We start from the raw sequence: 23,300 nt of genomic DNA, 5'->3' as shown, positions 1-23,300 counted from the left end.
TCCTGGGGGTGGGTGTCCTCGTGCCGGTAGCGTCACGGGGCGGGGCCACTTGCGAGAGGCGTGGTTGGAGATCCTCCCAGGGAGGCTTGAGCGCCCTAGCCGGCCAGGGGCGGGACCCAGCGGGCGCGCCGCAGCTCTGGGCCTGCGCGCAGAGGGTTCAGGGGTCACGGCGGCGTACCTTGTGGCGGGAAAAGCTGTTTGACGCGGGTAAGTAAGGAGGAAGAGTATGGGGCGCTCGGTCGCGCAGCTGACGCCTCGAGCGGAGGGCTCGCGGAATGTGTGCAGCTCGGGGCAGGATAAAGCAGAGCTGGCAATGCAAAAGACGGACCCCTGGAGCTGAGGACCCGGGGTGCGCTGCACTGTCTGGGTGTGGGCTCTACGGCGTGCACGCTAGCCGGGCTGGAGGAGCGGGAGGTGCAGGGCGCTTGTGCTTGCTCGCTGTTCGAGAGACACGGCGACAGTATTAGAAAGTTCAGTGAGAAGTAGCAATGAGCCGGCAGTGGTGGCGCACTTTTATCCCCCGCACTCGGGAGGCAGAGGCAAACGGATATCCGAGTTTGCGCCTAGTTTGGTCTACAGAGTGAGTTCCAGGATAACCAGGGATACACAGAGAAACCCTGCCTCAAAAACCCAAATTAAAAAAAAAAAGTAGGAATGGGAGAAAAAGTAATGCCTTGGAGCCTTTTCTTTTTTCTTAGTGCGTGCGCGTGCGCTATGGTGCACACGTGGAGATCTGAGGACAACTTGGTGGCGTTGTCTTTCTCTTTCCACTATATCAATTCCCTACGATCTAACTCAGGCTGTTCGGCGTGGCCAACAATTATCCATTCCTCTGACACACCGGGCCTCATGTGATGCTTTATATAATAAATAAAACGAGCCAAATTGACACTAGATGGGGCAATCTGCTAACCCAGCCTGGTGTTGGTGGGGGAGGTCAGACATATCCCATAGTCCCAGAGCAGCTGTCACTGCAGGGTCCCAGAGGAGGAACCAGGCGTGAAGCTGGCAGTGTGTGAGATACCCTGGGGAAAATGAATGGTTACTGTGTTAGTGTACCACTGTCACCACAGCGAGAGTGGGAGTCAAGACACCTGTCCTGCAGGATACTGTAGCTTCAGAGAGCATCTCTCTAGTGAGTGGGTCTGACTGTCCTGAGGGGAAGGGGAAGGTTGTGCCTCCAAGATAGTTATCTTGGGAACATCCCTGTCCGGGATAAGAAGCAGTTTGTGGGAGCAGGAGTTGCTTGAGAGGCCACCCCTCCAGGAGAGGTGCAGGAGTACTTAGATCTGGCAGCCCTGGGAGAGATGACATGAAACAATTGTTCAGCTTTTGGAGGCAGGAGGATGGCAAGTTCTAAGCCTGCTAGGGCAGTTTAGTGAGACCTTGAATCAAAATGAATAAAAAGAGGGCTGGGATGTAGTTAGTGGTACAGCCTAGAACCCCCAACCCTCCAGTGAGGGCCTGGGGTGTTTCTCAGTGTTGAGCCCTGCTGAGTTAAATCCCCAGACCTCTACTGGCTTCTGAGACTCAGGCTTTATAGTTCAGATTTAGCTTCGAATTTGCCTTGAGGTATACAGCTTGGATTATGGCTGCTGCCAGACCCAGTGTGGATCGGCTTATATCCGGGAGGCATGTTGTGAGTGACGCTAGAGCACTGCCTTCCCACTCTGGTGTGTGTGAGCCAGCTCCACCACTTCTCCTGCCTCCTTCCAGGACCTGGTGAGGGAGGGGTGCTCATTTTTTGGTGCCATGCAGAGCCACGACCCCTTGTTTGGAGTCAGTGGTCCTCAGTGGTGTCCAGCGGCTTTGTTTGTGCAACATGTGCACCATGTTTCAGTTGAACTGTTTGGAAGCTGTAGCTGGGATGATACTTCACCACCAGCATCCTATCCAGACTCTGCCAACAGCAACATCCACCTGCATCAGCACAGCCGAGTGACCCTGGTCTGCCAGTTCAGCATGGGACAGTGCAGACAGTTCCTAGCATGCAGTCAGTCCATAGCCACACCTGCCTGCCTCTCCTGGGCTGTTTCAGTGGCTTCTTCTAGACTTAGGGGCCTGATATGGCACATGCAGTCCCTACTCCAAGCCCAGAGCCTTCCTCCCAGCTTTTTAAAATCTGATCTTGCAGTGTGGGGCTAAGCTTGAACTCGGATCTTCCTACCTCAGCTTCTCAGGTAGGATGTAGGATAATCCTTTCTTTAGATGTCTTTGTCTTTTTTAAAATGTAAAGCAAAAGTAAAAACAGGCCATTCCACACCTTGATTTACCTACTAGAGACAGAGCCTCTTTGAGGCCTTTCGTTTCCGATGGCTTCCTCATTTCTTTGTACAGCTGCATAGTACTCCATTGAATGGTATTAAGGGACGCTTGAAACCATCCCCCAGGGAGGGCATTTAGGTGGTTTCCAGTCCTTAGGGATTTTAAACAATGGTACCGGAAATAACCTTGTAAAAGCAGGTTCTTCACATGCCCTGCTCTCCTCGGGCCAACTCTGACACATGGCATTGCTCACAGCTTTTAACGCCTGTGTTTTTTGACTGAGATGTGATTTATTTATGATCAACTGCACAATTGTGGGAGGCAAAAACCATCCAGAACATTCCTTGGTACATCCTTAAATGCTATCAGTCTCCTCCCTCTCTAGAAGCTAGCAGTCTTGTGGCGGGTACTCAGGACCTGTTTTGCCCAAAAACTTTGTAAGATTGATTTATTTATACCTTGAGTGTTTGCCTGTGTGTGCATATGTACACAATGCACATGCAGTATCTGAAGTAGCCCTGCTGTCAAATCCTCTGGAATTGGAGTTACTGATGAGCTGGTGCTGGGAGCTGAACCCAGGTCCTCTGCAAGAACAGCCAGTGCTCTGAGCCAGCCCCCAAGAATTCCCTTTTAAAATTTTTCTTGTTAGTTGTTTGTGTGTATGCAGTTTCCCCTTGAGGCCAGCAGAGGGCGGCAGAGCCCTGGAGCTGGCCTTACAGACAGTTGTGTGGTGGTGCTGGGAACAGAAGGAGCTTTGGTTTTCTTTTGCAGAACAAGCCTTACTTTTAATTACTTAAAAACGTATATGAGCTGTGGTGCACACCTTTAATCCCAGTACTTGGGAGTCCAAGGCAGGCTGATCTCTGAGTTCCAGGATGGCCAGGGGTACACAAAGAAACCCTGTCTCAAACAATAACAACAAAAAGTTTTATATTCTTTTTTCTGACTGTGCATGTGCCTTTGACACATTTTCAGTGACTGTTCCTCCATAAGGAAAGCACCCTGACCCTGTCACAGACACGGCACACATGGGACCCTTGCAGGCTCTGCTGATGTGAGTTTTTTGTTTTATTCAGTCTCATAAGAACTTCAGGTCTTAACACAAACGCTGTGAAATCGGCCTGGGTGCACCGCATATGCCAGTCTTGGTGCTTTCCCAACTTCCTTGGAGTTCAGGTACACCAGCCCATCACTAGGGATTCATACAACCTCATTCATTTTATTACGTGCTGAATTGTAGGAACGCCAACGGTGTAGCAGGTGCCAGACCTTGTTGAGTTCCTCTAGGCACACAGACACACTCTGTAACCCTGGCTGTCCTAGAACTCAGTCTGTAGATCAGGCTGTCCTCAAGGTGTGTACAGCCATGACTCAGCACAGGTCCCCCTTTTAAGCTAGTGAGTTTAGTCAGGGCTGCTCATAGAGCATGCATGAGGGACTGTTTACAGGAGTGTGGATGGCCGCCCTGCTAACAAGCGTTTTTATAACTCGGTGCATAAGGTGGTGGCATCCTTCGCAGTGCGAAAGTGGGCTGCTGTGTGTTCACAGCCAAGGCAGCCGCTGCCAGAAACACGGGTTCACTACCCGTATGATTCTAGGTTGGCTTTGGGGTGTTAGCTGTTGACAAGTGTCTCACAGTCCTGGCTTCACTTGGGGTGTTAGTCCACAGTGTGAGCGGCTTGGTAGGCAATGTGCTCCTGGGTGTTTAAGCATCCAGGTCTACTTGCTTCCTGGTGGTAGTGGTCCCCAGCGGGTGACACTTGCTTCCTGGTGGTGGTGGTCCCCAGCCAGTGACACTTGCTTCCTGGTGGTGGTGGTCCCCAGCCGGTGACACTTTGGGGAGATGAGTAGCCGTGCAGGTAACTCCACCGTTGGACACATGATGGATTCATGATATGTGCTGATTCGCAGATGTGTGTGGATGTCAGACGTCAGGCCCTACTAGCATGCCTCAGGCACTGCCCACCTTGATTTTGAGAACGGGCTTCTCTTCGATCTGGAGACTTCTCGTTGCCTCCTCAGAGACCTGAGAGAAACAGCCAGGTCTGATTTGGCTGAGAGCTTCAGTTTGTGTCACTGGGCTCAGCTGGTTCTGAGGGGTTGAGGAGGTTGAGGCCTAGCCAGCCTTCCAAGACAAGTTCCTAGAGACCTGCTTCGACTTGGGTTTCCCATCACCCAGTCAGCCATCAGTTTATGAATACAGGGATTGGGGAGATGACTGAGTGGGTATCCTAGCACCGAGGAGGCAGAAACAGGCGGATCCCGAGGCTACTTAGCCAAAGGTCAAAGGGAGAGAACAGGGGAATGAGGTTTTACTTAGACTTTATCGAGCCTCAACGTGCCCACAGATGGACTGTAAGCGGCGACAAGGACCAGGCTCTGGGGTGCCCCCAAAGCGGGCTCGAGGAGGCCTCTGGGATGAGGATGAGCCACCGCCATCGCAGTTTGAGGAAAACCTGGCACTGCTGGAGGAGATAGAGGCTGAGAATAGGCTGCAGGAGGCAGAGGAGGAGCTGCAGCTGCCCCCAGAGGGCACTGTTGGTGGTAGGCCCCGCCTCTCAACCCATCCCACCCGCATCTGGGGCTGCTGAGAGGCTTGCAGCTACCAAGGGTTTCTTCCTTTGACCCTCTGCTGGGGTGGGGGTTGGGGGAGTCTCTCCTGCCTGGCAGCTTGTTTTTCCCGGGGGTTGAGGCTGGGCTGGGGTGGTGGTGGGGGTCCCTCCTGGCTGACAGCTTGTTTTTCCGGGTGTTGGGGGATGAAATTCTTGCTGTTGCCAAGTTGATTTCAAACTCCTAGACTTGAGTAATTCTCCTGCCTCATTCTCTCCAGTGTCTAGGCTGCACTTTCTGGCTGGTCAGTTTTAGCCCTTGACCCCTGGTCTTTCCTACCACCTATCCCAGACTACCGCCTCCACCCAGCTTTCCCCTGTGAGCAAAGGGTGGTTGCTTCCGTGGAAGACCCATCCATGGAGCCTCTCATTTCAATCCAGGGCAGTTTCCCACTGCAGACGTTGACCCACGGTGGCTGCGGCCCGCCTTACGTCCCCTGGACCCCAATACTGAGCCCCTCATCTTCCAGCAGCTGGAGATTGACCACTATGTGGGTGAGTTGACAGGGGATACTGGGGCTGCACCAGCACCCGTAGTGCACAGGGTCACCACTGCCTTGGCTGAACCAAGCCGGGTGGCATGTGATTCACCTCATTCATTCTCAGTGTGGGAGCGGGGCTCAGAGTGCTGTAAACTTGATGCCAAGCCTGATTCCCTTCCTGGTAACCCACACGGAGAAAGGAGAGAACCAGCTCCCGAAGGTGTCTTTTGCCCTCCACACTCATCAGCAAATAAATGTTATTACAATATTCCACTGTGGGAGTGAGGATACACACAACTCAGTGGTAGAGCTCCTGCCTGGAATCTCTCCGTGAGGGTTGGGGTGTGGTTCTAAGCAGCCACTGATTCTATTTCCAGCACCCTAAGGGAAAAATCGGATCTCACTGTAATGGCGGCCCTGCCTCTGTGGGTGGAGAAGGGTGTCAGGAAGCACCGTGAAGAATAATGTCCTGAGGTTTCAGTGACTGGTCTCGGGACCTGAGGGATATTCTCTGACCCCTCCCCTAGGCTCAGCACTGCCCCTGCCAGAAGGGCCCCCGCCATCTTGTAACTCAGTGCCTATACTGAGGGCCTTTGGGGTCACCGATGAGGGCTTCTCCGTCTGCTGCCACATCCATGGCTTTGCCCCCTATTTCTACACCCCTGCACCTCCGGGTGAGTGTCCCTGACCCGTGGGGCTTGTTCCTGGGCTCCAGAACTTCTTTTGCTCTTCTGACTGGCCTTCCACACCAGGTTTTGGGGCTGAGCACCTGAGTGAGCTGCAGCGGGAGCTGAACACAGCCATCAGCCGGGACCAGCGTGGCGGAAAGGAGCTCTCAGGGCCGGCGGTGCTGGCTATAGAGCTATGCTCCCGTGAGAGTGAGTGTGGTGTGGGGACCAGCGGGTGGTGGATGGGGAGCCCTGGTAGGTGCCAACCTCCTTTCTCTGCAGGCATGTTTGGGTACCATGGTCATGGCCCCTCTCCATTTCTCCGCATCACCCTGGCGCTACCCCGCCTTATGGCACCAGCCCGCCGCCTCCTGGAGCAGGGTGTCCGAGTGCCAGGTCTGGGCACCCCGAGCTTCGCACCCTATGAAGCCAATGTGGACTTTGAGATCCGGTGCTGTCCCGTCTCCTTTTTGCCCTACTCCTACCCCAGCCCCCTCAGGTGGCCCTTGCCAGCTGACACACCACTCTTCCAGGTTCATGGTGGATGCTGACATCGTGGGATGCAACTGGTTGGAGCTCCCAGCTGGAAAGTATGTAAAGAGGGCAGAGAAGAAGGTAAGAGCTCCCTGGGGCGGGGGCGGGGGTGGGGGCAGGGAGGCAGGACTCACTGCAGTGTTGCTCCTACTGTGTGCCTTTCCCTAGGCTACACTGTGTCAGCTGGAGGTGGATGTGGTGTGGTCAGATGTAATCAGTCACCCACCAGAAGGGCAGTGGCAGCGCATCGCACCCCTGCGTGTGCTTAGCTTTGACATCGAGTGTGCTGGCCGAAAAGGTCTGTCCCGAGAGCCTGGGCTCCTCCTCTCTCTCTCTCTGGACATCAGTGATGTGCCAGGCCCCTGTGGAGGGGTGAGTGGGTGGAAGGAATGCTCCTTACAGGAAGAGCTCTGAGTGCAAAGGCACCAGGGCCTGGGGCTGGTCACCCATTTGGCTGGAACAGGGAGCTGGAACTGAGAGGCAGTGAGCAAGTGGGGACAGTGGGTGGACTGGCACAAGGGAAGAGTGGGAATGAGGTCCCTCTGTCCTCCTCGGCAGGGATCTTCCCTGAGCCTGAGCGTGACCCCGTGATCCAGATCTGTTCTCTCGGGCTGCGCTGGGGTGAGCCAGAGCCATTCTTGCGCCTGGCACTCACGCTGCGTCCCTGTGCCCCCATCCTGGGTGCCAAAGTACAGAGCTATGATCGGGAAGAAGACCTGCTCCAGGTGGGTCCTCCCTTCTCGGGCACCACTTGTCCTGTGTTCCCAGCCATATGACCCTTCTCTATAGTGACACCATGTCCTTGGGGTTGGAGACTGTGCATTTTGGGGCTAAATATTTTCCTGAGTTCCATGATACTTTTGCAAGTGCCAAGGTTGTCTTGAATATTTTGGAAATGAAGGTACCTGAGGCAAAGACAACCTGGCTGACCTTTGTGTTCCCGCCACAGGCCTGGGCCTCCTTCATCCTTGCCATGGACCCTGACGTGATCACCGGCTACAACATTCAAAACTTTGACCTCCCATACCTCATCTCTCGGGCACAAACCTTGAAGGTGAGGGGAGCTGGAGCCTCCTCCGGGATCTTTCCCCTCCCTCTGTGGTCATCCTTGCGGCCGGCCGGCTGACTGCTCCAGTGTCCCAGGTGTACCTTCGCTCACTCTAGCTTGAGGCAGATGTTGCTGTTGACAGGCGGCGCCTTGAGAATACGGCCTCCACACTGTCACTGTCACAGCTATCGTGGCGAGGCCTTCTTTAGAGTTCACTGGTGAGGGGTGAGGGGAATGAGAGCATGGGAGAAGGAAAGGGACTCTCGTTTTGGTGCATGGCAGACGCTGAGTGCTCTTGAAAGGGGACATGTGAGCCTTTTCCCACGAGCTCCTGTAACCAGCTGCACACTGTCCTGTGGGTGGGAGTGGGAAGAGGCTGTAGAGGTGAACTTCTGGGTATTCTAGGATGCTAGTGTTTTGTGAGCCCGAGGGCAGGCAGGCCCCCCTGAGCCTGGTTTTAATTGTATGCTTCCTGGCCTGCATCTGCTTGGGCCTTTGTTCTGTGCCTCGGTGAAGTCTCCCTTGGTCCTTCTTCTAGGGCAAGCTCTGTTACAAGAGGGGTCCTGGGTGAGGCACAGAGGGGAATCAGCATTATTTGGGGTTCAGTTCAGCCCAGATAGGATACACTGTATCATTGTTCTGCTCTCTGGGTCTGTAGCCCATGTGGTGATAAGCGAACAGAGCAGACTTCAGTGCCCAGCTGCAGGGACAGCAGGCCTCATGTCCTGGGCGCCTCGCCCTTGGCCCCTCTCCCCTAAGGCTTCCTCTTTCTGCTGGTCTGTACCCCAGCGCCACCCCGTTGGCTTCCCTCCCCGTTCCGCTCCCCAGGCATAGTCCTTGCCTCTACCTCTAGCCCATCAGCCCCCACCCCCGGCCTCTCAGTCTCCCCAGGGCCACCCTGATGTGTACCTCATCCCACCCAAGCGGTTTCTGCCTGCAGGTAGTCTTTTCCGACACAGGAGTGCCATGGCTGGTCTCTGTCCCTCTTCTGAGGGCCTAAGGCTAGGTTCAGAGTTGGCTGACCGGTCTGCACCATAGCAAGGCTCTCCCCATGTTCCTTTTCAGGTGGACCGCTTCCCTTTCTTGGGCCGTGTGACTGGTCTCCGCTCCAACATCCGTGACTCCTCCTTCCAGTCAAGGCAGGTGGGCCGGCGGGACAGTAAGGTGGTCAGCATGGTGGGTCGTGTTCAGATGGATATGCTGCAGGTATGTATGTAGGGAACCCACTCACCCTCCCTCACTCCACCCCCAACACTGCCTTAAAATGGAAGCTCCACCTACCTGAGGCTCCACCCTGACCCACCACCTAAGTACCACAGACCCTTTAGACCCCATCCCATAACTCTTGAGGCTGCACCTGAGAAATCCTTCCCCACACCTCTGAGGCCCCACCCCGCCCCAACCTGCCCAGGTGCTGCTTCGGGAATACAAACTCCGCTCCTACACGCTCAACGCTGTGAGCTTCCACTTCCTGGGTGAGCAGAAGGAGGATGTTCAGCACAGCATCATCACCGACCTGCAGGTGCGGCCACTCCACCAAGCCCCTCCCTGCTGAGCCCCTGGCTGAGCCCCTCCCTGCTGAGCCCCTGGCTGAGCCCCTGGCTGAGCCCCTCCCTGCTGAGCCCCTGGCTGAGCCCTGGCTGAGCCCTGACCCCACATGCCCATCCTCAGAATGGGAACGAGCAGACACGCCGCCGCCTGGCTGTGTACTGCCTGAAGGATGCCTTTCTGCCACTCCGACTCCTCGAGCGCCTTATGGTGCTGGTGAACAATGTGGAGATGGCGCGTGTCACGGGTGTACCCCTTGGGTACCTGCTCACCCGAGGCCAGCAGGTCAAGGTCGTGTCTCAGCTGCTTCGCCAGGTGAGTAGCTGCGCCTGATTGGCCACACACATGTACACGGCTTCCCTGGTACCTGGATACTCACTTCACCTTTCTCCAGGCCATGCGCCAGGGGCTGCTGATGCCCGTGGTGAAGACTGAGGGGGGTGAGGACTACACGGGAGCCACTGTCATTGAGCCCCTCAAAGGGTAAGGATCCTGCTGGGGACAGTGGGGCGCTTGTCATCCCAGCACTCAGGAGGAGTTCTAGGCCAGCCTGGACTACTTGAGACCCTGGATATAAGGATGTTAAAAAGTCCAGGCCCAAGGGTAGGGGCTGTGTGGGGCTCACTTCCCCAAATTCTCCCTCAGGTACTATGACGTCCCCATTGCCACCCTGGACTTCTCCTCTCTGTACCCATCCATCATGATGGCCCATAATCTGTGCTACACCACACTGCTCCGGCCTGGGGCTGCCCAGAAGTTGGGGTAAGCTGCCTTTATCCAGGGTGCCCCCCAAACCACCCTGAGCCCTGGTTTCAGGGCTTGATAGATCAGGGCCAGGGAAAAGGAGACATGGGAATCAGGAATTCGACAGGCTGTGGTTGGCAGCTGTTGGAGAGGCTGGCTTGGGGGAGGCTGAAGCAAGTCCTGGGGGAGGCTTGCGGAAAGAGGTAGACCTGGGGAGGAAGCTGGGGAAAGGCAGGCTACTGGAGAGCTAGGTAGTTCAGAAGCCCAGCCTCCTATGTCTCCTTCTCCAGCCTTAAAGCGGATGAGTTCATCAAGACACCCACTGGGGATGAGTTTGTGAAGTCGTCTGTACGGAAGGGCCTCCTGCCCCAGATCCTGGAGAATCTGCTGAGTGCCCGCAAGAGGTGACTGGTGGGCTCTGCCCGGGCTCGGTGCTCGGCTCCCCTGGACTGACTTAGCCCTGGCATTCTGCAGCTGTGTGTGCATTAAGTGACGCTCCTCTCCAGGCATCACTCTGTCTAGTGGGCCGCATTCTGAGCAGTGCGCAGTGCATCCAGCTATATGTGGCACCCTGACCAGTGTCCATGCCTGAGTGTCTCCCGGAGACCCATGGTCCTTTTGAATAGCCTTCATCCTGCCTCCACCTAGGGCCAAGGCTGAGCTGGCTCAGGAGACAGACCCCCTGCGGCGACAGGTATTGGATGGACGGCAGCTGGCACTAAAAGTGAGTGCCAACTCTGTGTATGGCTTCACTGGTGCGCAGGTGGGCAAGCTGCCGTGTTTGGAGATCTCCCAGGTGAGCCCTGGGGACCCCGATGGGTGGCAGGGTTACTGTTCACCTGCACTGAGGGGTCAGTTGGGTGGGGGGTATGCCAGTATGGCAAAAGCCACAGATGTCAGAGTCATCAGAGACTAGAGTACCTGTCCTTGGGACTTCTTGCTTACAGTTTAGTAGGACAGGGACTCTGGTCAGGTCATGTTTATGGTATAGTAGCTTACAGGGCTCTGCCAGTGGCTTAGGTGAGGGATGTGTTCAGGATGCTGGGTCACTGGATACTTCTACCCTAGCACTGTCCCCATGTTCACCTCTCCCACATCCCTGCAGAGGGTTGGGACAGGGGCATGGCCAGGCTGGATTCAGTGGATCGCTTGATGTTGCCCTGTCTCGAGCACCAGGGTCTCTGTCCCAAGTATGAGGACCCTAGTGAGGACCTTAGCTAGTACCAGCTGGAACAGAATAGGAAAGAACTGCCCCCACCTCCCTCACCAACATGGCAGCTCTGCGTTCAGACAGAAACAGATTAGAAGTGAGAGAATGTGAGGTCTGAGGTGCAGCCATGTGTGGTCTGTGAGGGAGCCTGAGGTGCTGCCACCCAGTCTGGTCACAGAGCTGGTACCTGGCTGTCTCAGCAGTGAGAAGTACCATGTCAGGAGCATTTATCTCAGGAGGCCCAGAGCAAGGTGGCCAGATCTCCATAGGATGGGCTACAGGGTAGAGAGGCTGTGTGCCTAACAGAAGCTACTGTGTATTCCAGCTCCGTAATCCCACAGTCCGTCACCTCACCTTGTGAGCAAAGATCTTTGGTTTGACTCAAGGGCTCAGGGAAGCTGATTGCCTGGAAGGATGCCCAGGCACTCAGAGGGTGTCTCCCAGGAGCTGGGCCCCTAGCCAGACCCACCTCTGCTACAATCACCTCCTGCCTGCCTGCCTGCCTGCCTGCCTGCCTGCTTGCCATCCTCACTCCTAGCATCCCACAGAGATGGGGTGGGTGTTGGGTCTCTGGGTCAAAGGAGCCACTGAGAACCCCGTCTCTGCCTCTCATGCCTCTGATGGGATAGGAAGCTACTGAGTCATTCCAGATAAAATGTGAAGAAAAGCACAGAGCAGGTGCACAGAAGACAAGTCAGATGTGGGTTCCTCAGATGTCCCATGACCTCATGAAACCCAGGCAGACAGAGAGCATTCTGCTTGTCACGCCCCAGTACCCAGCCAGCCTTATCCCCAACTGTAAAATGGCACAGACATCAGGGTGTGGTGATGTCAGCCTATACTTCCATCTACTTGTGAGGCTGTGAGGCTGAGGCGAGAGGCCCGTCTAGGCTTCAGGGAGTTCAAAGCTAGGTGGCTTACACCCTCTCTTGAAATAAAAAGAAGACTGGGGATAATAGCTCAATGGTACAGCCCCTTCTTAAAATCCTCCAGTGAGGGGCTGGGTATGGCCCAGTGGTAAAGCCTCTGCTTACTCTGCATGAGACCCTGGCTGCATTCCCAGGGAGGAAATGGCTCGTTGTCCTCTGAGAATATGCACCCTTTGGAGCAGCACTAGCCTGTTTGATAGGCTGACAGTGTTCGGTTGGTGATGCTTGAAAGTGTCAGGGGCGTGTCCTCCCCAAGCTGGATCTGCTGCGTACAGCTTCTGTGCTCTCATCCTCCCTGGTTTTACCCCTAACAGAGTGTCACTGGGTTCGGGCGGCAGATGATTGAGAAAACCAAGCAGCTAGTGGAGTCCAAGTACACCCTGGAAAATGGCTACGATGCCAACGCCAAGGTCAGGCCTGATCACATCTGTCCGCTCTCCAGGGTACCTGGGCTTCCATGACCGCTCCTGGGTTGAGACAAGCCATCCCTCACACATATACCCTGGCAGGTGGTCTACGGTGACACTGACTCTGTGATGTGCCGGTTTGGTGTCTCCTCTGTGGCTGAGGCAATGTCTCTGGGGCGGGAGGCTGCAAACTGGGTATCCAGTCACTTCCCCTCACCCATCCGGCTGGAGTTTGAGAAGGTACGTGTATCCCCTGTACTCAGCTCAGTGGAGACATTAGGGGTCTTATTAATTAGTGACAGTCTCTTATGACAGTGCATTAGTGTGGGGATCCTCAGGCTGGAAGTCTTGGAGTGTTGTGGATTCTAGCTGAGGCAGACCTCTGTTGTGCAGACCAGTGGTACATTTAGGATCTGCATGTGTGTGGCTCCAGTCCTCACCAGTTGCTCAAACATCTGCTCATCCAGGGCCATCTCAGCTCAGGACTCACTTGATCCTGTCTCCTCCCATGGCTACAAGACTTTACATTGTCACCTGTCTGGATTTCATAATTTAGGGGCGAGCATTATGTCATGTGGGTTTCTGGGGTGCTGGAGAGTATTGGGCCTTAGGATTCATTTCACCAAGGACAACAGCCCTTCCTTGCCTGTTGTGTTTCTGATGGGTCTCGGGATTCGGGGCGAAGGAAAGTGCACAGGCTCACCACCCATGGGTCCTTTCCAGGTTTACTTTCCGTACCTGCTCATCAGCAAGAAGCGCTATGCTGGCCTGCTCTTCTCCTCCAGCTCTGACGCCCATGACAGAATGGACTGCAAGGGCCTAGAGGCAGTGCGCAGGGACAACTGTCCACTGGTGGCCAACCTTGTTACATCCTCTCTGCGCCGGATCCTTGTGGATCGGTGTGTGTGTGTGTGTGTGTGTGTGTGTGTGTGTGTGTGTCCCACCTAGACCCAAGGGCCTGCACCCTCATGCCCCACTTTGGGAACACAGGTGGCTTGGGGGTGGGGCAGTGGTCAGGCTGACAGCTGTGATTGCCTGTGGCCTTTCCCGCCTCTGTACTTAACCTCAAGCCCAGTATCAGCCCATAGTGCATGATGCCTAGATCCCAGCTGGTAAACGTTGCAGCCCCGTCCCGAGTGGTGCCTGGTGACACCCTCTCCTTCAGGGACCCTGACGGTGCAGTAGCCCATGCGAAGGACGTCATCTCGGACCTGCTGTGCAACCGAATAGACATCTCCCAACTGGTCATCACCAAAGAGCTGACCCGCGCAGCAGCAGACTACGCTGGCAAGCAGGCTCATGTGGAGCTGGCCGAGAGGTGGGCAGTTGCACAGCCTCCTGCAGCTGGGTGCACTCTGCCCTCCCCAAACCTCATCCAACTCCCCTATCCACAGGATGAGGAAGCGCGACCCCGGCAGCGCGCCCAGCCTGGGCGACCGAGTCCCCTATGTGATCATCGGTGCCGCCAAGGGTGTGGCCGCCTACATGAAGTCGGAGGTCAGGCCCATCTGGGCTGTGCTCCTCCCAGAATCTCACTTCTGCTTTCCTCTGGGCGGTCAGGCCCCTGGGCCACACTTAGTGTAGTGCCTCCCTGTGCAGAGTTGGCTGCTGTGCCCTCTCCACCCCTCCCCACCCTGGGTGCCAGCTCTATTTGTTTTTGTCATCTCCACACCACCCAATTCTCAGCCTTGATACTTCTGACCCCATTCCATGGCCCTTTTCCCATGGGGAAACTGACTCTTGGTGAACTGAGAGCCCCCACCTAGACCAGAGGCCCAGCTCCAGGCCCTTTACCATAGCCTACAGGTGTTGTCTGCAGCTCTCTAGCTCCCTAGCCCCTACCCATGCCCCTCTGCAGCCATTGGTGACCCTGGCCCGCCCACAGGACCCCCTCTTTGTGCTGGAGCACAGCCTGCCCATCGATACTCAGTACTACCTGGAGCAGCAGCTGGCCAAGCCACTACTGCGCATCTTTGAGCCCATTCTGGGTGAGGGCCGTGCAGAGTCAGTGCTGCTGCGTAAGTCGGACCCCGGGAAGGGAGTGTGGGTGGGGAGGGGACAGAGGCAGGTACAAGACCATTCTGCTCCCCTCCTGTAGGCGGTGACCACACACGCTGCAAAACCGTGCTCACCAGCAAGGTGGGTGGCCTCCTGGCCTTCACCAAGCGCCGCAACTGTTGCATTGGCTGCCGCTCTGTAATCGACCATCAAGGTAAGACCCGAGTTACAGCCCTTATACCCACTGGTGGGGCCCTGCCTCAGGACTCCGTTCTGCCTGTACTCCAGTGGAGGGTCCTCGCCCGCCCCGGGGTTCCCCAGGGGAGTTTTCCCCACACACTTGGGCCCTTGTTCTCTTGCCTCTGGGGACTTTCAGAAGCCGGGATGGGCAGCGGGTGGAGAACAGAGATGCAGGGATGGAGACTAGGACCTGGCTTGGTCCCAGCACCTCTATGCTGACACCCCCACTCCCATCCCCAGGAGCTGTGTGTAAGTTCTGTCAGCCACGGGAGTCGGAGCTCTATCAGAAGGAGGTGAGTGCCGGGAGGTGGTGGCGCACGCCTTTAATCCCAGGCACTAGGGAGGCAGAGGCAGGCGGATTTCTGAGTTCGAGGCCAGCCTGGTCTACAGAGTGAGTTCCAGGACAGCCAGAACTATACAGAGAAACCCTGTCTCGAAAAACCACAAAAAAAAAAAAAAAAAAAAAAAAAAAAAAAAAAAAAAAAAAAAAAGGGAGGTGAGTGAGGCAGGGTGGAGCATGCCTGAACCCCATGGCTGTGCTCAAGCCACTGTGTCCCCAGGTGTCACACCTGAATGCCCTGGAGGAACGTTTCTCTCGCCTCTGGACACAGTGCCAGCGCTGCCAGGGCAGCTTGCATGAGGATGTCATCTGTACCAGGTGTGCCCTCCCCATCCTGCCACCAGACTTCTGACCCAGCTGTGGGACCTCACTGCAGAATGGGCAGGGTCTGCCTGGGCTTGGTCTCCCCAGGGTGGGGCCGGGCTTTCCCCAGGGAACAGGCGGGTGGGGCAGGTTCCCACGACAGGTGACAGCTGATACACGGCTGGCTACCTCGGTACTGCTGTTATCGGCTTCCCCGTGCCCACTAAGCAAACAGCCCCCTCCCCTGGGTGGGCGGCAGGTAGGGGTCAAAGTCCTGGGAACAGCCCCTGACCACCATCCTCCTCCGCAGCCGTGACTGTCCCATCTTCTACATGCGCAAGAAGGTGCGCAAGGACCTGGAAGACCAGGAGCGGCTGCTGCAGCGCTTTGGACCACCGGGCCCAGAGGCCTGGTGACCTGACAGGGGACAGAGAATAAAGCTCAGACGTTTTGCTAGTGGCTGTGTGTTGTGGTCTTTGGGAAGAGGTTGGGTTTCATGGTACAGGACGTTCTGTACAACCCCCGGAGCTCCAGTGCCTCTGCTTGTGTCACACAGGGCTAGCATCTCTCAGTTTTCCCTCTGAAACCTAGAATGGGACCCTACTACTCTGTCTTGCCCCTCCCCAGGGGACTGGTGGTTGCCCAGCTGGCATCAGGTGCTGTCTTCTCCTCCAGGCCTGGGGCAGCCCCTAGCACACAGGCTTCCACACCTTGGGGCAGTGTGGAGACCTCCCTGTCACGCCACAACCACAGAGGTGCTTCCACCATAGAGTCCTGGTGGTCTATCTGCCTGTGGAGGTTCCCTGTCAGTCCTTACAGCCGTCCTTGGGCCTGACTGCGCCCTGCCATCCTGCCCTGGTCACTGTTGGTCCCTCTGGCATCCTATCTCTAGGGCGTACAAGTCCTTTTCTCTCCCCTTTCTCAGTAATTCACTTCTCCGTGTCAATCTTCCATCCCCAATGGTGGGGATCCCCAAATCCAAATGGCTCCTAGGCCCACCCTCCCTGCCATGTGACCAGAGGGTTGTGCAATCCAGACCCCTCCCAGAGGGGATTTTTGAGGAGGGCCCCCATGGCCCGCCCCTGGGGGGTGGGGTGGGCGGGGGATGGGCCAAATATATATAGGAGTGGTGGCCAGAGACAGCCTAGCCTGCCCTGAACCACCATGCTTGCTCTGGAGGCTGCACAGTAAGTGGGTAACCCCCAAACCTGTTCTTGGGACCCCCATGCCACTCAGCATCCTCAGCTTCTGTGGCACCCAGAGGCAGGTGATAAAGGGGTTATTCTCCATCAGAAGACAGTTCTCCATCAGCACTGTCTTCCTAGGCAGGGTTCCAAAGATGGCATGTTCTGGAGACACTCCTACCCTGCCTAGGTCCTCCCAGGTGTGCCATCTGTCCTCGACAGTGTTGCACGGCTCTTCTTCTGGCATTCTGTACCTTGAGTTTTGTCTGTCTCTGGTTTCTTCTGTCCAGCCATTGCCTTTGGTTCCTGGTTCTACCCTGGCTGCCCATCCTGGGGCACAAGAAATGCGCTTCCTTGTTCACCCCTCTTACTGTGTTCCTTTCTAGCCCGGCTCTTCAGTTCATTGCTGCGCCTGCTAGTCTCAGCTAGACTTACTAAAACGCTCAAACGCAGTCCTCTGACCACCCTGTCCCCAGCTGTCTGGGGACTTTCTCCTCTACTTTCCCTGCCTCCCCCAGTGTCTGTGCATGCAAATCCCAGGGAGAGTGGGGGACATTTGCCTGGCACCCGCCCCCTACTTCCTGTCCCGATAGGGGTGTGGGGTGATTGGGGTGGGGGGAGAGGCTGGGTGCACACAGGGACAGCCTACAGACTGCAGAGCTGTGGTGGGTGATCACAGCTGCCACTACCTCCCCTCTGGGCCCCACAACCACTTTGAGACTCAGGTGGCTGAGGGCGGCCCTGACATGCCCCTGTGTCTCTCTCCTGCCAGGCTGGATGGCCCACACTTAAACTGTTTGGTGAGTTGGAGGCCCCTGGGGATGGAGCAGCCTAGCATGGCCCATGGGAGCTAACCTTACTAAGATCACCTACTTCTGCCTCAGTTTCCAGTCTCTGTCTCTCTGTCTCCCCTGACCCCCTTCCCCACCACACCTCTCTGCTATTTTTCTCAAACTTGGGGCTACTTCCATGACTTTGTGTAAGTGTCTACCCCGTGTTCTTCCTGTACAGCCCTTTCTTTGGGGTTATGGATCTTATATCTTTTAACTGTAGTATTTTGGACACCATTTTCCCCAACATTTTTTAACTTATAACCTATCAACGAGACTTTTCCTATGGTGGTGGAGAAGCCCTTTCTGCTTTGAGTTTCGTTGGCCTGTGTTGGTTTGGTTTGGTTTTGATTGGTACAGGACTTCTCCTGTCTGGCTTTCAGACTCCCTAGCTGCCCCTCAGAGTATTGGGGATGTCCATGAGAGACACCTGACTTGTAGGTTGTTTAAAGTTGATCTCTTGGGCGTGCGTCAGTGAATGTTGTCATGGTATATACCTCTGTAGCCATTACCAGACCCAGATCTAAATTTTTTCCCATTGTTCTGGAGTTCCTTCCCAGGCAGTCTCATCCAGTATTTTATACTGGTTCATTCGAACCTTTAAAGTGACTCATATGTAGGTCTTTTGGACACCTGACCTCTTTCCTTCCGTGGTGTGTTAGGTACCCTTTCTTTCCCTTTACTGCATGATCCACTGCCCGTCAGAATGGCCATAGTTTGTTTGTCCCTCTTGCTGAGATGCTTGTGATCTGGGGTCTGAGCAGAGCCTCAGGATGCTCTGTGCATACAGGCTTCCATCTCCCCTGCCTAAACAGGAGGGATGTGCAGGAGTCAATGGGTAGTACTCACCTGCTTCAGGTCTAGTCTCCACTGCCTCTGCAATGGCCATGGCTGAAGCAGCATACACTTGTTGAGATGAACTGGTGTCCTGGATTAAAGAAGGTGGTGAATGCCTGTTCCTCATACTCGGAGGATGAGGCTAAACAGTTCTGGGCCAGCCTGAGCTACAGAGTGAGTTTCTGGCATACCAGTTGCTTACTGGAAACTACTAGGTTTCCTTGAGGGTCAGAGCCATGGCAGATGCTGGCTTCTGGGTGTGTCTTATTCATGGATATAGGCTCTGTATCTCTACTTGTTTCTTTTCCCATTTCCTTCTCTCACCTGTCTGTCAGTCTTCCCCAAGGTTGGGGAGGGAATGTCTCCAAGGCCTGAGATGACCCTGTCCTCACTCCGGCAGTACCCAGAAGGTGTCTTTTATGACCTGGACAGCTGCAAGCCCTTCAGTTACCCAGATTCAGATGGGGGCCTTGGTGAGTAACCCCAGCTTCATACCACCTTGGGTCCAGTTCACAGAGGGTGATCTGAGGCTCATGGGAGCTCTCTCCCAGCACGGTAGCCCTTCCCCAAGCCACCTCCTCCCCCTCCTCCCGTCCATCTGCTCCCCCATGCAAATTCTGGGGTCAGAGATTTGCACAGCTTACAAAGGCCCCTCTGTGTGGGACCTTGAGGGTGTGGGTCTTCTGACCTCCTTCAGCTACTAACTCCGATCCTTCTCCCAGACTCCACATGGGGTTGGACAGAGGCCCCGCCTGCCCCTGCCATCGCTCCTTATGAAGCCTTCGACCCTGCTACAGCTGCCTTTGCCCACTCCCAGGCTGTGCAGCTCTGTTATGGTCACGGTCCCAGCCCCTCCACCTACAGCCCTGTGGGGACCCTTGACCCAGCCCCCAGCTTGGAGGCCCCAGGGCCTGGCCTCCAGGTATACCCCTCAGAGGACTTCACCAGCCAGGTGAGGAGCAGGGACAGCTTGGAGGGAGAGTTCTCACTTCACACTTCTTATACAACCCCTGAAATGAACTTCTGGATTGGGGGGGGGGGTGGGGAGCATACAATGACACCCTTCCAAGATAGCTCAAGTGTCCCCTGGGCTCCCTACTGTATACATCAATTCAGAACCCATGCCATCTACTGGCTGTACAGCTTGGGGCAACTGCCTCAGCCTCTCTGTGTATTGGGACAAGAACCAAGGCCAGTGTCCACACTGTACAGGAAGATGTAGATCCAAGTAGTGAGAGCCACCTAGGTGGGGAGGACCAAGAATGACGTGCAGGCAATCCTGGGCTGAGGTGGGGAGGACCGAGGGAGTGATGTGCAGGTGACCCTGGTCTCCCACAGACCCTGGGCTCCTTGGCTTATGCTCCGTACTCCAGCCCTGTGCTATCAGAGGAAGAAGACATTCTCCTGGACAGCCCTGCCCTGGAGGTCTCGGACAGTGAGTCAGACGAGGCCCTCTTGGCTGGCTCCGAGGGGAGGGGATCTGAGGCAGGTATGTGGGGTGGAGATTTAGTGGGGATGCTGACTGGGAGTGGGGGAGAGGATGCAGGAACCAGAGCTCCCTAAACAATTACTAATACTTCCCAAGGAAGTTTCCAGATCCAAGTTTCCTGTGTGACCTTGGTCAAGGACATCGGCCTTTCTGTACCTTGATTTCCATTGTGCACAAAGACACAGGAACAGCCGAAGGAAACCCAATACATACCCACAATCCCCCTCTCCTTATACCTCCGTGCCTGATAACCTTTCAATCAAATTATTCTCTGTTGGACCTCAGTTTCCCATGTATAAAACTAGTCATCTTATTTATACTCCCTCACTCACTGGAGGGATACCAGGCATGGGGCTCAACCACTGAGCCAAACCCCAGCCCTCTTACTTTTAAAAGACAGTCTCACTAATTTACCGAGGCTGATCTTGAACTTGGTGGTCTTTCCTCAGCTTCTGGAGTAGTTGGAATAATAGGTCCGAGCCAACCTGACCCAACTCAATTGTGGAAACCAAAGTGTGGCAAGGGGCCGTAGCTCTGGGGGTTCCTTTAACGGACTTCCCCCTCTTAATGCTGGTATCCAACACCCTGCAGGTGCACGCAAGAAGCTGCGCTTGTACCAGTTCTTGCTGGGGTTGCTCCTGCGCGGGGACATGCGCGAGTGCGTGTGGTGGGTGGAGCCAGGTGCCGGTGTCTTCCAGTTCTCCTCCAAGCACAAGGAGTTGTTGGCTCGCCGCTGGGGCCAGCAGAAGGGCAACCGCAAGCGCATGACGTATCAGAAGCTGGCCCGAGCGCTGCGCAACTATGCCAAGACAGGCGAAATCCGCAAGGTCAAACGCAAGCTCACCTACCAGTTTGACAGCGCACTGCTGCCAGGCGCCCGGCGTGCCTGAGTGTCCCGCCGGAACCCCTTTCTGACCCCTAAGTCCTAACGCCCATGGAGCCCATATGGGAGAGCAGCCACGGTCCTCAGCTCTCCCCAGGGCCTCCCCAGAGTCTCCTGTGCCATGTATGGGATTCCAATCCAGGATGGTCGTGTTTGAGGGCGCATTGGCCGTTCTACAGGGTTCCAGAATGACAGGTTTCTCTGTGGGGGCCCCTGGTGTTGTCTACAGTTCCAGAATCCACAGATTCTTCTTACGAGCCCTGTGGTCTCACACGCCATCCCACCAGCAGGTGGCGCTGTCTTCAGTCCCCAAAGCCTGGTGTCTGTTGGCCAGATGGGTTCCTCTGTGCTCCCCTGAGGCCCTGTCAGATCTGAGATCTAGTTATGTTTGGAGCGCCATGAGAACCCTTTGCCACCCGTGTGTGACTTTTCTCTGTGTCCATTTATGACTTTCGTTTGTTTGAGACAGGGTCTCACCATGGAGTTCAGGCTGGCCCCCAACATGTGACAATCCTCCTGCCTCAGTCTCCCGAGTGCTGGGATTACAAGGTTACACCATCAGACCAGGTGTTTTCCTTTTTTGAGAGAAGATTTTACTATGTAACCTAGACTGTCCTCAAGCTTGTGGTGACCCTTTTGCCTCAGGCCTTCCATAGGAGCCTCTGGGATCTATGTCTGAGATGAATGGTTGGGTAGGGTAGGGGTGGGGTGTTCAGTGACAATCTTGTAGGTTTGGCTCTACCCTTCTGGGGTCTTTTGATCATATGAGAAGTTCTCTAGGCTTTTAGGAGCCCTACATTCACACACTGACTGTCCTGTTTGAGGTGTGACCTGTGTATTGTGTTTGAGGGTCATGCTGGCACTTGGCTAGCGTGGGATATGTGGCAGAGAGTATGGCTGTGGCAAGGCCTGTGTGTGTGCACGTGCGTGTGTGCCTTTTATTTTTGAGATTGGGTCTTCTGTAGCTCAGGCTGGCCTTGAACCCACTATGTAGCTGAGGCTGACCTTGAGTCCTTGCTTCAGCCAAAATGCTCAGATGTCAGGCAGCACCACATGACTGTTTCTTTCCTTTTTCTTAAGTCAAGGTCTATTTGTGTAGCCCAGGCTGCATCAAGCTCATAACACTCTTCCTGCCTCCGTGTCTGGAGTGCTAGGACTACGAACATGTCATACCACACTGTGCTTACCCATAAACAGACTTCTAGAGCTGGTCACCCCCCACCCACAAGGCAGGCAAATTAAGTCCCTGCAGGTGCTTTCTTCAGAGGAAAGTCCGCTCTCACAGTAGTTTTTCAAACCAGAGGGCACTACCATAATCCAGATATCTGAATGTGAATCTTTGGACAACTGGTGATCTCTGGCTAGCTTTTCTGGGGCCAGCCTCTGTCCAGGCATCTGCCCAGGACCCTGCCCAGTGCCTGTCTGTCTCTCACCAGTGACTTCTCACAGCTGCCTGTTCGGGCCCAATCTTTTGTCTTTCAAGTGCTGAAGGCCAAGCAGGCTCAAACTGTGGGTTTCTCTTGGGCCTCCATGGCAGAAGCAGAATCCGGAGCTTCGAAGCCTGAGTGAGCTGGGCCACCCAAGCTTCTGTCCTCTGAGAAACAGGAGGTGAAGAGGCCCTTAAAACTCTTTGCAACCCTGATGAGCCTGTGACACACCTGAACTCATGTCTGTAGGTGGCCAGGAGGGGGAAAAGGATCATGGAAGATCCAGATGTCCATGTGGTCAAGGCTAAACTGTACCAAATAAAATTATTTCTTTGAAACCCCACATCATCATTCTACATGCATAATTAATAAAGCCCTACATCAAAATTAAGCCATCTTGGGACCCTTTATCAGGGACTGCTCCCTCCACTGCCTGATCTTTTCTCAGTCTGTTGTAGTTACAGGGAACGGGACATGGGGGAGGAAGCCGATGGGCCAGCCTGGGGCTTGAATGGCGAAATCACTGTTTCCCACTTTTCCTTTCTGCTCACCCCCTCCATTCCAGACGTCTGGCTTTTGTGTGTTCGTTTTTAAAGATAGAATCTCCCTTACATTGTAGTTCAGGCTGGTCTTGAAGTCATGCCAATGGCCCTGTCTCAGCTCAGCCTCTGGAATTCCGGGATACAGGGATGTGTCATTACAATGGGTCGCTGTGCAACTTGCCTGCTCCCTAGAGAGCGAGGTTTTTGCACAGCAACCAATGGTGTCACAGGGCTTAGTGCCCCCAGAAACCGGGAAACTTCTGGCTGTTAGGGGATTTTTTGAAAAGTAGAAAGGAGGGAGGGGAGCAAGAAGTAAAAAGAGTCGGGGGCAGATTGTCTTTGATCCCCTGGGCCCTCACCCGGCCCCTTCCTCTGACACCCTCCTGGGCCAGCCACACCTGTGGTTCCCCAAGTCCCTCTCCTCCTCTTTACCCCCTCCTCCCCGCTGGTGCTGGGAAGGAGCCGGGCCTGGGCAGCCCTCCAGGGCCTTCCCGGCCTCTCTGCACTCGGCCGGTGACGGGCAGCCGGCCAGGCCGCTCCCATGGGGACCCGGAGCAGGACAGGGCGGAAGGGACACCAAGACCTCCTCCCCGAGGCAGGCACCCGTCCTGCCTACGCGGGGAAATTGGACTATCCTTCTCGGCTCTGGTTTCTAGAAAACTCCTGACTGGGGCTGGCTAAGAAAGGGTTCCAGAACCCGCCCCGCCCGCCCGCCCGCCTGCCTCGTGCACCTGAGACTCCCAGCCCTCCTCCTCCTCCTCCTCCTCCTCCTCCTCCTCCTCC

General features: G+C 55.4%; 2 protein-coding genes across 6 annotated transcripts; both read left to right on the top strand.

Moving 5' to 3' along the window:
- Positions 1–119: 119 nt before the first annotated feature.
- Pold1 (DNA polymerase delta 1, catalytic subunit) lies at positions 120–15,784 on the top strand. 4 transcript variants are annotated; one of them, XM_028788981.1, is made up of 30 exons: positions 185–207; positions 3,241–3,319; positions 4,177–4,308; positions 4,614–4,809; positions 5,096–5,119; positions 5,256–5,369; positions 5,884–6,030; positions 6,109–6,234; positions 6,307–6,475; positions 6,558–6,639; positions 6,727–6,856; positions 7,117–7,283; positions 7,508–7,612; positions 8,672–8,812; positions 9,018–9,128; positions 9,278–9,469; positions 9,549–9,637; positions 9,800–9,916; positions 10,189–10,302; positions 10,547–10,694; positions 12,352–12,447; positions 12,547–12,684; positions 13,168–13,343; positions 13,610–13,762; positions 13,839–13,941; positions 14,330–14,462; positions 14,543–14,656; positions 14,923–14,975; positions 15,243–15,340; positions 15,636–15,784. In XM_028788981.1, the coding sequence occupies exons 4-30, from the start codon at positions 4,614–4,616 to the stop codon at positions 15,739–15,741; spliced, it is 3,342 nt and encodes a 1,113-aa protein (XP_028644814.1). In that variant the 5' UTR covers positions 185–207; positions 3,241–3,319; positions 4,177–4,308; the 3' UTR covers positions 15,742–15,784. The 4 variants fall into 4 exon arrangements, with proteins under 4 accessions (XP_028644816.1, XP_028644814.1, XP_028644817.1 ...); XM_028788984.1 differs by lacking the exon at positions 5,096–5,119 and having other exon boundaries at positions 192–207; XM_028788983.1 differs by lacking the exons at positions 3,241–3,319; positions 4,177–4,308 and having other exon boundaries at positions 120–207.
- A 690-nt stretch (positions 15,785–16,474) lies between these two features.
- Spib (Spi-B transcription factor) lies at positions 16,475–22,366 on the top strand. 2 transcript variants are annotated; one of them, XM_028789029.1, is made up of 6 exons: positions 16,475–16,512; positions 17,282–17,309; positions 18,577–18,649; positions 18,899–19,128; positions 19,515–19,665; positions 20,257–22,366. In XM_028789029.1, exons 1-6 carry the CDS (start codon positions 16,490–16,492, stop codon positions 20,553–20,555), a joined length of 804 nt encoding a protein of 267 aa, XP_028644862.1. In that variant the 5' UTR covers positions 16,475–16,489; the 3' UTR covers positions 20,556–22,366. The 2 variants fall into 2 exon arrangements, with proteins under 2 accessions (XP_028644862.1, XP_028644861.1); XM_028789028.1 differs by having other exon boundaries at positions 16,488–16,512; positions 18,523–18,649.
- Positions 22,367–23,300: the final 934 nt, after the last annotated feature.

Source organism: Grammomys surdaster, unplaced genomic scaffold (assembly GCF_004785775.1).
Source record: "Grammomys surdaster isolate TR1022 unplaced genomic scaffold, NIH_TR_1.0 125769, whole genome shotgun sequence".
NCBI classification, from domain to species: domain Eukaryota; kingdom Metazoa; phylum Chordata; class Mammalia; order Rodentia; family Muridae; genus Grammomys; species Grammomys surdaster.
This window is presented reverse-complemented; position numbering and strand designations above follow the sequence as displayed.